Source organism: Staurois parvus, unplaced genomic scaffold, assembly GCF_062004578.1.
Source record: "Staurois parvus isolate SC_StPar_1 unplaced genomic scaffold, SC_StPar_1.0 ptg000207l, whole genome shotgun sequence".
Taxonomy (NCBI): domain Eukaryota; kingdom Metazoa; phylum Chordata; class Amphibia; order Anura; family Ranidae; genus Staurois; species Staurois parvus.
The window spans coordinates 5826593-5843884 of NW_028318003.1; the positions used below are offsets into that span (position 1 = coordinate 5826593).

A 17292-nucleotide genomic window follows, 5' to 3' on the forward strand; every position below is an offset into this window, starting at 1 on the left:
GAACATTTGTTGATCTTGAAGGTTTTCATTGCTATCTGTGTCCCTATTAGGGAGATTTGCTCTCTCTAATTATCCTGATCACCAATGCCACCAGGAATGAGAGTGAGGGTATATCCACATTTTTGAGGTGCCACCAGAATGGGAATCGAGGGGAAAGCTTCTACTTGCAAGTAAACCAGCAGGAAAGCTCTCTGAAAGCAGATGCCCACCGAAGCTCCTTGCAAGAGTGCCCTCGCCATGTCAAGGAGCCTCACTGCTACAGGCCTTGCACTGTGGCTCTCCGAGAGATCTGCTGCTACCAGAAATCCACCAAGCTGCTCATTGGAGAGCTGTCCTTCCAGCACCTCCTCCGGGAGATCACTCAAGACTCCAAGACTGACCTGCACTTCCAGAGCTCTGCTGACATGGCTCTGTAGGGGGCCCCAGAGGATTATTTCATAGGACCCTTCCAGGACACCAACCTCTGCACCATACACATGAAGAGGGTCACCATCATTCCCAAAGACATGCAGCTGGCATCAGGGCCATGGATAAGGGGGAACCATCAGTCCTCCTCTATGGGGCCCAGGCCTCTGGGGGAATCAGATGCCTGGGCAGGGAGGGTGATCGGTACAGTGAGGGTGCAATTACTGGAACTGATCCCCTGTATGACTCTCTCTGCAGCAGCTGTAAGCTGGCTTCTTCTCTCCCTCCCTCAGGCTTTCAGCTGCTGCAGAGTCATACAGGGGATTGGTTCCAGTAATTGCCCCCCCCTTCCATCGCACCCATCACCCTCCCTGTACACCATACGTTTCCCCAATGCTGCTCAGGCCCCCCTATGTGCCCCCAAACCCTGCAGTGCTGCCAGTTATCCTCCTCTCCTTCCTACCAGCAGCTGCAAGCACACAATAGGATCCTTCAGGATGGAGAGTGGTGGAAGGGTCCAGTCAATGTCACATTTACCAGCTCCTTCCTTTCCTGATCACAATGGGATTTACTAAAGCTGGAGAGTGCAAAATCAGGTGCACTTGTGTGGAAACCAATCAGCTTCCAGGTTTTATTGCCAACGCTGAACTGAACAAGCTGAGGTTAGAAGCTGATTGGCTGCCATGCACAGCTGCACCAGATTCTGAGAGAACCAGCTTTAGTAAATCTCCCCCAATGAGTGGTCGGTACCGATCACTCACTGTGTTCATTCATAACCAAACCATAGTATACTGTGTTTTGTGGGGGCCTGTCAATTTGGCTGTATGGGGCCCCATGATTTCTGGCTAGCATGCAGAATTAGTGGAGAACAGCACATCTCCTCCTAGTCCTCTGTGAGGAGATTCCCCTCACAATGGAAAGATTTTCTGAGGGGACAGGCCAGGAAGTGAGGGGGATTCTCCCTATGACATCACAAAGACACACTACTTTACCCTCCCCCACCCCTACTTTTTTTTGGGGGGGGGGAAATGAAACAAGGTGAAGCTGTAGGCCTGATTACTGCAGCCTGGTTGTGCTATGACCAGTCCCTATCCATGGACAAGGCAATGTCCCTTATGACTTCAGTTCCCCCCCAGTGCATTTCTCACTCCTACTCCCTTCATCTGTATAAAACTAAAAGTCTCTCTTATTCGGAGGTTGTGGAATTACAGTGCTGACAGGCTCTTCTTCTACCCGACCACATATACAGACGATGGCCGCAATCTCCATACATCTGTAATACGAACATGGAGCAAACTAGTCTACACCGCTCCTCAGGCTCCTATCGCCCACTTTCTGCGCATGCGCGCTCCCCTGCCTCTCCTCCGCAGCGCCGCCCTGGGCGGGGCTCCTCTGCATATTCATTCTATCCGCGGGCTGTGCGCGCTCCCGGCCCTGAGAAAGCGGAAGTGACGGCGGCGGTGCGGTGCTCGGCCTTGGGAGAGTTCTCCCCTCCCTGCCCGGCGTTCACTGGGAGGGCCGTGTCCGGGGGTGGCGGCGGCGCTCTCCGGTGACTTCTTCCTCCGAGTACCCGTGTGAGCTCTGCGCTACCATGGCGACCAACCTACGGAAAGGCGGAGGGCTCATCGGCCTGGTGAAAGACGCTTTCCAGCCGCACCATCACCACCCGACCGCTCAGCCCGGAGCTGTGGACCGGAAGACGGTGGAGAAATGCTGGAAGCTGATGGACAAGGTGGGTTCTCTTCTCACCGTTGTTTGAGGGACCCCCCTGGGTGGCCTGGGATTACCGCTCCCCACCGCTACATCAACCGGGACCGAGCTGGTCTGACCTCCTCCTAGAAACCGGGAGTGGGTGGGGGGGACTCGGCATAGACGGGGGGCACTGTACTGATAGAGGGGGGGGGTACACAGGTGGCACTGTACTGATATAGGGGGGTACACAGAGGTAGCACTGTACTACTAATGGGGGGGTACACAGAGGTGGGGGCACTGTACTGTTATGGGGGGTACACAGAGGTGGGGGCACTGTACTGTTATGGGGGGTACACAGAGGTGGGGGCACTGTACTGTTATGGGGGGTACACAGAGGTGGGAAGCACTGTACTGTTGGGGGGGGGGTTGGTGCACGGAGTTGGCACTGTACTGTTGGGGGGGGTGGTGCACGGAGTTGGCACTGTACTGTTGGGGGGGGGTGGTGCACGGAGTTGGCACTGTACTGTTGGGGGGGGGTGGTGCACGGAGTTGGCACTGTACTGTTGGGGGGGGTGGTGCACGGAGTTGGCACTGTACTGTTGGGGGGGGTGGTGCACGGAGTTGGCACTGTACTGTTGGGGGGGGGGGGGGGTGGTGCACGGAGTTGGCACTGTACTGTTGGGGGGGGGGGGTGCACGGAGTTGGCACTGTACTGTTGGGGGGGGGTGGTGCACGGAGTTGGCACTGTACTGTTGGGGGGGGGTGGTGCACGGAGTTGGCACTGTACTGTTGGGGGGGGGTGGTGCACGGAGTTGGCACTGTACTGTTGGGGGGGGGTGGTGCACGGAGTTGGCACTGTACTGTTGGGGGGGGGGGGGGGGGTGGTGCACGGAGTTGGCACTGTACTGTTGGGGGGGTGGTGGTGCACGGAGTTGGCACTGTACTGTTGGGGGGGTGGTGGTGCACGGAGTTGGCACTGTACTGTTGGGGGGGTGGTGGTGCACGGAGTTGGCACTGTACTGTTGGGGGGGTGGTGGTGCACGGAGTTGGCACTGTACTGTTGGGGGGGTGGTGGTGCACGGAGTTGGCACTGTACTGTTGGGGGGGTGGTGGTGCACGGAGTTGGCACTGTACTGTTGGGGGGGTGGTGGTGCACGGAGTTGGCACTGTACTGTTGGGGGGGTGGTGGTGCACGGAGTTGGCACTGTACTGTTGGGGGGGGGGGGGTGGTGCACGGAGTTGGCACTGTACTGTTGGGGGGGGGGGGTGGTGCACGGAGTTGGCACTGTACTGTTGGGGGGGTGGTGGTGCACGGAGTTGGCACTGTACTGTTGGGGGGGTGGTGGTGCACGGAGTTGGCACTGTACTGTTGGGGGGGTGGTGGTGCACGGAGTTGGCACTGTACTGTTGGGGGGGTGGTGGTGCACGGAGTTGGCACTGTACTGTTGGGGGGGGGGTGGTGCACGGAGTTGGCACTGTACTGTTGGGGGGGGGGTGGTGCACGGAGTTGGCACTGTACTGTTGGGGGGGGGGGTGGTGCACGGAGTTGGCACTGTACTGTTGGGGGGGGGGTGGGGTGGTGCACGGAGTTGGCACTGTACTGTTGGGGGTGGTGCACGGAGTTGGCACTGTACTGTTGGGGGTGGTGCACGGAGTTGGCACTGTACTGTTGGGGGTGGTGCACGGAGTTGGCACTGTACTGTTGGGGGGGGTGCACGGAGTTGGCACTGTACTGTTGGGGGGGGTGCACGGAGTTGGCACTGTACTGTTGGGGGGGGTGCACGGAGTTGGCACTGTACTGTTGGGGGGGGTACACGGAGTCGGGGGCACTGTACTGGTATAGGGGGGTACACGGAGTCGGGGGCACTGTACTGGTATAGGGGGGTACACAGAGGTAGCACTGTACTACTAATGGGGGGGTACACAGAGGTGGGAAGCACTGTACTGTTGGGGGGGGTGGTGCACGGAGTTGGCACTGTACTGTTGGGGGGGGGGGGTGCACGGAGTTGGCACTGTACTGTTGGGGGGGGGGGGGGTGGTGCACGGAGTTGGCACTGTACTGTTGGGGGTGCTGCACGGAGTTGGCACTGTACTGTTGGGGGTGCTGCACGGAGTTGGCACTGTACTGTTGGGGGTGCTGCACGGAGTTGGCACTGTACTGTTGGGGGTGGTGCACGGAGTTGGCACTGTACTGTTGGGGGGGGTGCACGGAGTTGGCACTGTACTGTTGGGGGGGGTGCACGGAGTTGGCACTGTACTGTTGGGGGGGGTGCACGGAGTTGGCACTGTACTGTTGGGGGGGGTGCACGGAGTTGGCACTGTACTGTTGGGGGGGGTGCACGGAGTTGGCACTGTACTGTTGGGGGGGGTGCACGGAGTTGGCACTGTACTGTTGGGGGGGGTGCACGGAGTTGGCACTGTACTGTTGGGGGGGGTGCACGGAGTTGGCACTGTACTGTTGGGGGGGGTGCACGGAGTTGGCACTGTACTGTTGGGGGGGGTGCACGGAGTTGGCACTGTACTGTTGGGGGGGGTGCACGGAGTCGGCACTGTACTGGTATGGGGGGGGGGTGCACGGAGTCGGGGGCACTGTACTGGTATGGGGGGGGTGCACGGAGTCGGGGGCACTGTACTGGTATAGGGGGGTACACGGAGTCGGGGGCACTGTACTGGTATAGGGGGGTACACGGAGTCGGGGGCACTGTACTGGTATAGGGGGGTACACAGAGGTAGCACTGTACTACTAATGGGGGGGTACACAGAGGTGGGAAGCACTGTACTGTTGGGGGGGGTGGTGCACGGAGTTGGCACTGTACTGTTGGGGGGGGTGGTGCACGGAGTTGGCACTGTACTGTTGGGGGGGGGGGGTGCACGGAGTTGGCACTGTACTGGTATGGGGGGGGGGTGCACGGAGTCGGCACTGTACTGGTATGGGGGGGTGCACGGAGTCGGCACTGTACTGGTATGGGGGGGTGCACGGAGTCGGCGCCGTGTTGGTATGGGGGGGTGCACGGAGTCGGCACCGTGTTGGTATGGGGGGGTGCACGGAGTCGGCGCCGTGTTGATATGGGGGGGTGCACAGAGTCGGCGCCGTGTTGATATGGGGGGGGGTGCACAGAGTCGGCACCGTGTTGATATGGGGGGGGTACGCACAGAGTCGGCACTGTACTGGTGGGGGCACTGTACTGATGGGGGGATGCACAGAGGTGGGGGCACTGTACTGATGGGGGGATGCACAGAGGTGGGGGCACTGTACTGATGGGGGGGATGCACAGAGGTGGGGGCACTGTACTGATGGGGGGGTGCACAGAGGTGGGGGCACTGTACTGATATGTGGGGGTACACAGAGGTGGCACTGTACTGATATGGGGGGAGGGGTACACAGAGGTGGGGGGCACTGTACTGATGGATGGGTGCATATAGTTGGCACTGTACTGATATGGTGGAGGGTACACACAGGTGGCACTGTACTGATATATGGGGGTGTACACTGAGGTGGGAGGCACAGTACTGGTGGGGGTTGCACAGAGGTGGCACTGTACTGAAGGGGAGGTTGCATAGAGGTGGCACTATACTGAGGGGGCACAGAGGTGGGTGGCACTGTTCTGATGGGGGAGGTTGCATAGAGGTGGCAATGTACAGATGGGGGAGGTTGCACAGAGGTGGCACTGTATCGGTGGGGAAGGGGGTGCACAGTAGTGGCTTTTTACTGATGGGGGTAGGATGCACAGAGGCGGCACTGTATCGGTGGGGAAGGGGGTGCACAGTAGTGGCTTTGTACTGATGGGGGTAGGGTGCACAGAGGCGGCACTGTATCGGTGGGGAAGGGGGTGCACAGTAGTGGCTTTGTACTGATGGGGGTAGGGTGCACAGAGGCGGCACTGTATCGGTGGGGAAGGGGGTGCACAGTAGTGGCTTTGTACTGATGGGGGTAGGGTGCACAGAGGTGGCACTATACTTGGAGAGGATGTGCAGAGAAAGCGCTGCCCTGATTGGAGGTGTGTGTCACGGAGACAGCGCTGTTCACATAGGGGAGGCAGAGGTGTCACTCTCTGGTTGGGTTCACACTGGCAGCAGTACATATAGTGACCTGCAGTAGCCTGTCTTTGCTGGGTACACTGGGGTTAATGTACTAAAACTGGTGCATACAGAATCTAGTACAGCTGTGCACAGTAACCAATCAGTTTGTTCAGTTATGTTTTGGCAAAACTTGGAAGCTGATTGGTTTCTCTGAAAAGCTGCATCAGATTCTGTGTGCGCTGCGATTTTAGAAAGTCCTCATGCACACTGGACATTTTTACAGCGGATGTTTTTGGCTTTTGACGGTTTTTTCTACAGCCAGTAACCCCCCAGCATGTTATCCTATGTGTCCATGTACACACAGACTGGAATCAACATTTTTTGGCTGGAAAAAAACCCCAGAACTAGTGGGTTCCTAGAGGAGTTTTTTAGTTGTAAAAACACTCTTAACATGGTAAATCATGGTAAACTCATCGTTTTTGGATGTTTTTTTGACCCCCAAAACATGGGGGGATTTTGGTAGGAAAAACCCCCCTAAAAACTGCTGAAAAAAATGACGTATTTAATGTGACTTTACACATCTAATGTTACCAGCGTTATTAAAACGCCCCGTGTGCATGGAGACAAAATCTCATCCATGGCGTTATTTTTGCTGTCTTCTTCATGTGTTCTTTGTGTTGCCCCATTTGCTTTTTTTTTCTTTGCTCATTTTATGCCACTTAGTAAATCTAAAACCCAAAGTATTTATGTGAAAATAGAAATCCTTTTGCAGGCCTGGACTAACCTTGGCCCCAGGTAATCGGTTTAAGAATGATACAACTGCTGCTTCCGTTATTCTTGAATGTTGTTTGAGGAAGTCATCAAATGTATTTCTTGTCTTCAGGTTCCGGACTTCCACATCAGCTTGTAGCACCCAGTTCATAGTATTATTGACACTGGGAGTGTCCTGTCAAAAAAACAAAAAACTATCAAAAACTACAATATCAGTTGTGCATGCCATATATAGGGTAGTTAGATCCAGGTCCATGTCTGTCCTCTGGGTCCACCTCCCCATAAGGGAAATCTGTACTGTGGGCAATGCAGACTGAAGTTACTATTCTACAACCAGCTCTGGAAGGTAATTCACAGTTGTATGTAAAGTCCCCACAAAGCCATATAAAGTTTTATTTATTTTTGTTAGACTGGAGAGAATTGGATCCCCTGGCAGGTTTTATTGTGGTTTGTGTCCTCACTGGGGAGAAACACACTGTCTGTCCTGGGGACTGATGAGAAATCAGCTAGAACAGGAGGTCAGGGAATATCTGTTGCTGTTTCATAAAATGGAGTATCCCTTCTCTGTCTCTCCTGTATTGCCTCAGGGACAAGAAGTGAAGATTGTCCCAATGGGAGACTCCCTACTCTGTCCAAAACTTTAATATATGATATACTTTGTTATTTTTACAGTCAAACATTAAATGTGAAGTATTTCCGAAGCTTTACACTTACTTTTGCACTGCTGTGACCCAGAATCAGCCAACAGAGGCCTACAGCATAGAGCCGCTCTAGGTCTGGAAGGGTCCTAACCATATTGTCAGGATCCACCCACATACATGATTGACAGGTGGCTCTGCCTCTCCGCTAATGCCAAAAATGTGAAACTGGCGAACTTGTTACATGAGGCTAGTAGAGATCAATGCTTTTACCTAATCAGTGTTCCCACTGCAAGCAGCTGAGGTCTGAGGGACATACATCATATACCAAAGGGGTCGCAGGTTGGGCACCAGGGCTCTAAAGTCTCATTCACATGGGTGAATAGGGGCGTACATCAGGACCACTGCTGTATGGGGAACTGCTGTAGTTGCTCAGCCTGTACAAAGCAATGACAAGCTGCCAGGAACTGTCATTATTTTGCATGTATCAACACATCTAGCTGTTACCTGCGATTAGGGACAGAAGTCTAACCCTCAATGCAGACAGATGAATCCACGGTCACACATCTGTTCTTTAAAGGCCTAGATCACCTTTTGGAAAAATTTAAATGAATGCACAATATTTTTCCATGTAAGAGTGCATTTATTTTTTTCTTTCCTATGGATCCTGCAGAGCATTGCAGTGGTGATGAGCAGATCACAGGTACAAAGTCAGGCTTCTGCAGACTCAGGATAGCTGTCTTGCCTTACCTCATACAGGCAGACAGTTGCTTGAGAGCAGGAAGAGTCCATAACCTATCCTGTTAGAAGTGAAGTAGTAAGCACCGATGTGGGTTAACATGTTTTGATGCATTTCCATTGTTTTCAATGGAAAATGCATGGGGATAAAAATGAATAGGTGTAAATAGGTCCTCAAAAAGCTAATACAGGCTATTATGCCTTTAGTCCCCTTGCTTTTCCAGAGTCTTGAAGAATTGTAATCTTTGCGTCAATGTAATGGTCTCTGCACATAATTCTTTTTTTTTTTTCTTTTTTTTTTCTTTGGGAGGGGGTGGGGGGAGGATGTTCCAATGTAACATGTAAGCTGCGTTGTCAAATTGCATTTGACATGGTATGGAGAGCTCTGTAGTGCTGCCAATGGAATTGTATTGTGGTTGGTTTTTTTTTTGTTTTTTTGTTTTTTTTTCTTATATTAATGCCGTCTACATGCCATTCCTACAGACGTTCCATAGGATTGAATTTGATCACATGTAAAATGTGCTTAGCATGGTTAAATTGTGGTTTTAGCTATTGTACGTACCAAAAAAGGGCCTCCCCACTTGTTTTTTCTGGGGGACTTTTCAGCATCTAAAGGAGACTGTAAGCAAGGAGAATCCATGAGAGCTTGAAGAAAGAATTGACGTCAAGAGAGTGCCTACAGACCATCTTCACTTCCCTTATGGAGCAGAATCATCAGCTTGTTGACAAACGTAGGGATTGACACGAGATGGAGTTGTACTTCAAGTCATCCTCTTGAAAGCAGCTTGGTTAAGGTGAGAAAAGTGATAAACCTTTTGTATTTTATGTAAGAGGTAGTGGGAACCATAGAAACATAGACTGCTTGTGTTGTAATAAGGAGTGAATCGTGTTTCTGGTTCCCACAGAACTCTGTGTAGTATGGATGCCATTATTTTATCTGTGTAGTGCATGCAATGAGTGTTCATTTACAGCTTATGTAGGTCTGCACATTTTATCAGCCAATCCTTCTGCTACTGTTGTGATTACTTTAGGAGTCCAAACCACCATACTGTCTTGACTGCATTGTTTGGAATAGTTCAGGGCGGATTATATTGGTTTCAAGAGAAGCCAGTGCCAAGTTAAGCCAGCCACAGATGGATTGAATCTTGGCCAGTTCAAGAGGGATCGGCCAAGATTCGATCCATTTATGGGCAGGCTGGTTGTACTGAAGTCGATTGATGGAACAACTACAATACAACCAGCCTGTCGTACTTTTAGTGTGCTATTGCTACCAGCAGCTATAGTTGCCAGCAGTGATTATTGCATTCTGCCAGCGTGGAGTCTTCCCATAGCGCTGCGGGAGGGATTCCCGTCAGCACTGACAGTATTGATGGGGGAATCGAGCAGTTTACTTTGCAGGAAAGAAGACTGTCTCATCTATGGCTTGCCTTTTACCGTCATTGTTTTACAGATGAAGTGGAAATCAATTGCATTGCATGCACTGCAGATATTGGCAATATCTCACACATTTGGACATTTTTTTTTGGGGGGGGGGGAGCTGGGAGTCAATACCTAGCTTTGACATGTACCCACTTCCACTCTGATCGCCTAGGCATTCTGAGCAGAAGTTTGATGCCCCCCCCCTTCCCCTTTGCCTGCAGCTTTCTGGTACACGTCGCAGACTCCAGAAAGCTGCAGGACAAGTCACAAAATGCAACACGCCTCACACAAATGCAGTAGGGAGCCGGCTGTGAAGCCGCTAGAACTCACAGCCAACTTAATCAGTAAACATGCTGGCACTGGGGACCCAAAGACCAGTGAAACGTGCTGGTGCTGGATCCCAGGACAGGTAATTGTCCTTTGTATTACAGTATGTGTAGCTGCTGACTTAATTTTTTGGGGGGGGACACTGTAGATTGTCTCCAATCCTCAGATAAATCCAAAAGAAATGTTTATTCTATTGCAGCTTGCCAATTCTCAGATGTGATGGCTGTAATTGTGGGGGTTTTTTGGCCTTTTTTTAGGCCTACTTTCTTCTATATTCATATGGTGATTCAGCCAGCAAGTCTGCTGTTTCAGAAGCTCAAGCTCCAGTAGAATGTATCAGTTTATATGGATGAGGCCTATCATTTACCACTGGCAGGGGTGATTAAAATGCTCTGCTTTTATTTATTCATGTAAAAACTTTATCTCATAAAGAAAAAAAAGTTTTTGCTCTGATTTATAAAGTGTGAGCTGGAGTTTGACAAACATCTGTTTGTATTAAAATCCGCTAAGACGCTTAAAGAGGCTTAAAACACCCCCTCCCCTCCCCAGACTAACCATGATGCTGTCTACTGTGTCCTGTGCTCATTCTTCCACAGTGGTGTCTCACTAATACAGGTGGTGTGTCATTGGCCAGATCAGCTGAAAAAAGCCAAAGAAAAGAAAACTGATGCAGCCACCACATCTAATGCTAGTAAAAAATGGAAACCCTGTTTCAGCTCCCCAACATCTCTATAATGTGAAAGAAAAGGCAAGGTTACACTTGGGCTTTAAAAAAACACGGCAACTCTTGAGCAAATGATTGCTCTTACTAAAAATTACTAGTTTCCTAGCTGCCATGCTGAAACTATTGTTGGGGTGTTTTGAACTGACCTGAAACAAGAGGACTTCTGACATTTCTTTGACTTTCCTGTTTTCTGCATGCTTCTAATCAGTGACTTGAAAGTTTATAAATATTTGGATCAGCATAACAGCCGGTCAAGTATCATTGAATGACTGTTGCCATACACATTTCACCCCCACAACGCCTATTTTTAGAGCCCATTTACATAAGGGTGGTCTGTTATAGTGATCTTAACACAAATAACATCTTAACAGGCATTGCTTAAGGCAGTTTATTCAAATGGTCTGCCAAAGGTACTAAAACAGATCTAAAATTGTACCTGCTGTATTTTTGGTGGTGCACGCAGGTTCATTAAGGTGTCAATCGAATAGCTGTGCTTCAAGCACCTATCAGGCTCTAAGATTCTGGTTAGGCTCTGCTCCTTCACTTGTGTGAGCAAGTGTGCATTTGTCAAAGCTGCATTGGCAGCTGGCGTGTATTAATGCAAACCATAGGTGTGAAAGGCCTTATTTGGTTTCCTTTTTCCTGGTGTAAAGTACTAATTCCATCACCCCCCTTGTAATAGAGATCTACAAGGGCAGACATGTTAGGAGTTCAGACTTCCACCATAGTTAAAGGGTTAACATAGTAACACTAGGGCAGGAAGGACTTGGAAGCTGTGGTATATTACACTTTTTTTGGATTTCTCATAAGTGTCTTTTATTGGTAATAACACTTTGTACTAAATAAGAATTTGCAGTAGCACAATGGCGTGCACTCTTTAACTTCCGTCACTGTAATGATGATGCAGTATTTTATAGGGCAGTGCCAGTCCTAAGGGCCCTATTCTTTGATGTCCTCCATTCAATCCGCACAAAGGCACTGGGAGAATTGTACCTGGAGTCCAGGGGTGCAGACAAACATCTCTGCCTGCATTAGTCTGCCATGCTGAGTTAAAGTGGGTGTGAGAGACTCTTCTGCTACACAGAAGTTTTAACCCGTTTGGGGTCGCAACCTATGATTTGCACACCTAGTACAATGGTTGTTAGTACCTTGTTTTAGGTGGTTGTAAATCTACCTTGCATTAAAGATTCATTCAGTATTTAAGATTCACTATGAGACTTTCCTTTTTAAGGTAGACCTGCAATGATAGAAATATGATGTTATTTCTGACGACCTTCTGAAAATGCTGCTAGGCTATTATACCTTGTGTCAGTGGTAGGAAATAAGTATTATTAGGGCTGGTTCATGACAGAATGCACTGCCCTTGTGATCTCTATATAGGTGTCAATGTATTAATGCAGATCGCAAATGGAGTGCAATTGTGGGCACCAAATCGCATGGTACCGCAGTGCAACGCAGTTGACTGCAGTGCGATTCTAAAAGCAGTGTAAGCAGTAATGTTTCTGTGGTCGTGTGTTGTGCATCCCATTCAAATGAATGGGCAGTCAAAACTCACTGCACAGGAATGTGCGCGTTCCTGTGCGATCCCCATGTGAACTGGCCCTTAGGAAAATCCAAGTAAAGTCCTTGTCTCTGTGCTTTCCGATGTCATTAAATGTAACACAGACCCTTCTGCTTCTCAACATACAAAGCGCAACCAGAATTCTTAGAAGTAAAGGTCAGCATTGTCAGTCTGTATGTTGCTCTTGTGATTAGTTTTGCTAACTTCATTTGGGAGTAAAAATATGAAAACTGAGGAAACGCCACTTACAAAATCCAAGCTCCATTGCTTTGTATTATCTTTGACCTTCATTGAGAATTAGGGAAACGACTAACATTCTGTTTTTACCTGTTCCTGTCCCTAGTAATTGTAGAGGATTCCTTTCTCTGTTGTGCTGTCATGGAGAATATAGTAAAATATCATTAGTATAATTGCAGTTTTTATACTGCTGGCTGAGCTTTTCCTTTGGCATTAAATTTCTCCAACTGTTGCAGTCTGGATGACATTGTAGACCCAGAACTGAGGTGCTTTCCACAAGATTCCAGCCAGTGGCTACTTTCTGCTCACAGAAATGTGCACAGTCCTGGTTTTCTGTTGAATTGTGCAGGTTTCACTATACAGGGAGCATTCTCCAAGTTAAAGGATAAACACACTTTTTCATTATAAATAAAGGCACCTAAAATTGCTACATGAGCGATTTTGTAATTTAATGTTATTGAAAAAAATCTCCTTTCCATTGTAATCTGCTGTTATAACTTTGTTTTAAAAAAAAAACAGACTGTCAAATTCCGTGCTATATGCCAATCGTATACAGAATGCTCTCAGAAATGTGTATTCCTGCTTCTCTGATTGGCTCACTTATTTTGTCAAATTCTTTTCTAAGATAGAAGTAAAATTTTAGACATCTCCTGCCAAAGGAATTTTGTTTTGGTGACCTACTCCCTAAAGATTTTCTACTAAAAGAATGCAAATGATGCATCTTTTCTCATTAGAACATTGAGAGTGTTATGGGTGCAGACCCTCCCATTCAGGATTCAGACTGAAAAGTACATGGTGAACCAAACTGCTATTTCTTTAGAACCGAAATCTGCAACAATGTACATCGCTCAGAATTTTATGTCCACAATAGTGGAATTACACTTTAAATGATCAGTCTTCAGGCCCTTGTTCCAGTACAAAATATCCCATAGTTCTTGTTTTTTTTGTGTTTGTTTTTTTTAACACGTCCAAGTCTTTGTGGAAGGCAGGTTCTAGCTTGCAGGAAGACTTCACCGATCATTAACTAGTAACCGGAAGTCTCCTCATCTTCACATTGTTGTGTTCCACTCATGCTGTGTTCCACTCATCGCACTATGGCTTGTTCTGCATTGGGTGGAGAGGACATGAGGGAAGAGACACGAATACAAAACAGCTAAGCCTACAGATCTCCAATAACTTCCACTATAATCGGCTAAAATTAACTATAGCAGATTTCCAGCAAAGTGAGATCCTATGTAGATTGCTGTAGTAGTTGTATCTGTAATTGACATTTCTGCTTCATTGCCTGACGACATTGCGTTAGGTGTTTGAAGTCCAGGAAGTTTTGAAAACTTCTTTCAGGAGCCCTTATGTATAGGTTTGGTGGAATTCTGGAATGACATCTGCATTATGCTGCCTGTTTTTGCAGCTTTGCACACACAAACCTGATTGTAGAATGGCTGATGTTTCTTATGGCTTAGTAAGTAGTAGTTGGTAATATTCAGCTGGAAATATTCTGTAATATTGAAGAGGTTTCACTGTTCATCCAAACTGCTTTCTTAGCTATGAGTGTCAGGAACATTTCATGGTGATTGGTTTAAGGAGACTCAGGAAGCCAGTTGGAGAAGCACTGAATGTCACAAACTACTACTAGCAAATTGTAATGTGTTCTCTGTAATCAAGTAACTTGTAATACAAACTGAATTAATTTTTTTCCCTTTGTTTTCATAGTGCAAGTCCTGGAAAGGCGATGAGGGACCATGAGAGAGCATTTTAGAAGAACACTAGGTAGAAAATCTGAAAGAAATGCTGCAGCAGTTTTATAATAATTTAATTCGTATTGTAGGAACGTTGTAGTAAGTATGCATTTTTTTAAAAAAAAATTTTCCTACATTTTAAAAATGTTTTTTCTCGGTACCAACAGTACCAGGAAATGAGCCTTCAACCATGGAATTGTCTTCAGGACAAAGTGTACAACTTGCCTTATCTGAATGTGTGCAGGAACATTCTTTGTGGTGGTAACACTGCCCTTAGTTCAAGAAGAGTACTCACAGCCACCTAGGGAACCGGTGCCACTGGTGATAGAAGCCTTTGAAGCAGCTGCAGGGGCATTGGACATAACTGTAAAACATTTCTCACAGAACATGAGGAAAAGAGGATATCCTCATTCCAGCCTGGTTTCACAAATGTAGAAAGTACACAAGGGTCATGTTGCAGCCACCTTTCCCTGGTGACATTTTTTTTTTCTTTTTTTTTTTTTTTTACCAAATTGAAATTAATGCATGGCTTATTACAGTAATACATTGTTAAATTTTGAAAATTGTTTGACAAAATAAAGTTGCTCTATATTGGATAAAGAACACAATAAAAAGAAAAAAAACCTTCTGTTTGTCTCATGTTTTTTTTTCACATAGTATACCCGTATCAGTTCTTTCACAGATATTATTTACAGGATAACTATTTTATAAAATTGGTTAATAATTGCAAAGAGGTTTTGTGTGGTTGAACATTCTAATTTTTTGTATTTTTCAAACAGCACAAATATTTTAGAAAGGACAGTTTGATTTCAGACTATTATGTGGGCATTCTTTTGTCTGTCATTTTTAAATAGCAACGTATCGCTAAGAGTAGTTCCAGGAGTGTCATAGTTTCACTTTAATATTTGGCAAACAATGGTTTTATAGAAATACCAAGATGATATAAAACATTACTTTTAAAACATAATCTTAAATCATTTATCCAAAACTATTATAGTTAATTTTAATAAATCACACTGGTAACATTATTAAATGTTTTGATTATTTCCAAGTCTACTGCTATATTAATACCAATGATTTTGACATTTGTAAACTTGGTAAAGATCCCCACATATTTGCTTCTTAAATTCTGAGTCATGTATTCACTATGCCCTGTGACCAGTGCTCATTCTGACGTCAAATTTCAGTTTTAGTCAGTCTTTTGACTAAAATGCCATTTTAGTTTTGTCATCCTGAATATTTTTTTTTTTTTTAAGTTTTAGTGATATATTAGTTAACTAAAATAGTGGTAATTGTGATGCCAAAAATATTTTAGTTGACAAAATTAACACTGCCTGCGATAAGGCACTGCTGTGTCACACATTCAACAGAGCTTCAGGCAGTAGAATCAGTTCAAAGATCACCGTTTGCAAATGACAAGGTGCCATGGGATATGTAGTCTATAGAAAGCGTAAATGTCAGAAGAGCTGCAAAAAAAATATCTGGAATCCAGGAAGTTGTGGAAAGAGATGGCCAGCAGACAGGCAGCACTCACAACATGAATGTAGGTTTGCTGCATAAGCTTATATTGGATTCTCAAAAATAACTATTAGAGTCAAAGGCGGAGCCTTCTAAGTGCAGGATATAAAAACTTTTTATTCTAGATGAGTGGTAAATAACTCAAGACATATGATGAGAGAGATTTGGCATTATAAAGTGCTTCTGCTGTGGTCCGGGTGGTAAATCGCTGCCGAATGGGGCCGTGGCGCTGGCGGCTCCCAGCACTTCCTATAGGCAGCTAGCAGGAGGGAAGGGGCAAAAACATCTCACCACACTTCTACTGTTGCAGTAATGTATACAAATTCCAACTAATATATTCTATATTTATCGTCTAGGATGGCCCCTCCTCTACAGTCCCAGCATTCGTGCAACATTGCAGTGCCAACCACATGGGATTGTCATTCACATTGGTTTGTGACCCTGAAAAATTGGCTCTTAGATTTAACAACTTTGTCACAAAGGTAACACCATTTTTGCTCAGAACTACACTAAATCCACGGCCGGCAACTCTTTCTTACATTATAAGTGTTGCCACCACCCCTGCTGGGTCGACAATATCCAAAAAAGCCAATTCTGCCAGTTAAAACATAATTGTACCAGGGAACAGGACTACATCACACACAGTCAACATTTTGAAAGAGAAATTCCTTGATAAAGGCTATCCAGACACACTAGTAGAAGAAGCTTTTTCTTTAATTATGAGCCAACAACTCATGTTACCCTGGCCACTCAACGACCGCCCCCTTTAGTATTTACAACACTGGTTCATACTCCGTTTCGCAGAATGGAACGCATATTTCAAAAACATTGGTCTATATTTCAAGAATACTCGCATCTAACTCCCACTCTTACGGCCAAACCAAAGGTAACGTATAGGTTAGCTAGGAACATTAAGACCCAAATTTCACCTAGCAAAATTAAACTGTGCCAAACTAAACTCAATGCTCCCTTTTCAATATGAAAGGAATGTTACAAAGTCGGAAACCTAGGTGCCTCATTTGTAAACATGTCCTTCATGGTCAAAAAGAGTTTATTGCAAAAGGGAAACTATATGCTATAGCCAAATTTTACAATTGCTCTACCCAATTTATCTACTGTCTTACCTGTCCATGTGGCCTACTTTATGTTGGACATACCATTTGGACTCTCCAAAAGAGATCTGGAGAGCATAGGCGGTTGGTTGAAGATGGGCTTGACCAACATAGTGTGCCACAACACTTTCTTGATGATGGATCATCTCAAGGCCTCAGACTATGGATCATTGAATCTTTGCCTCCCGATCTCCCCACTGCTGAGCGATTTAAATGTCTCTGTGAGAGAGAAACTTATTGGATATACTGATTAGATACCCTGGCCCCTGGAGGCCTAAATGGAGAATTAGAAATCAGTAGCATTATATGATTATTCATACTTTCATTTTAATTTTCCTTATTGTTCTTCCCCATGTAACCCCATGTAACCATTGGGCACAGATCATATATCCCC

At 46.9% G+C, this 17292-nt stretch overlaps 1 protein-coding gene across 1 annotated transcript in view; it reads left to right on the plus strand.

The window, feature by feature from the left end:
• The first annotated feature begins 1815 nt into the window (after positions 1–1815).
• CBL (Cbl proto-oncogene) overlaps positions 1816–17292 on the plus strand; it is a 110753-nt gene continuing 95276 nt past the window's right edge. The window contains exon 1 of the mRNA XM_089678568.1: positions 1816–2137. Coding sequence (XP_089534694.1) covers positions 1997–2137 — 141 coding nt within the window. The 5' untranslated portion in view covers positions 1816–1996. The remainder of the gene's footprint in view (positions 2138–17292) is intronic.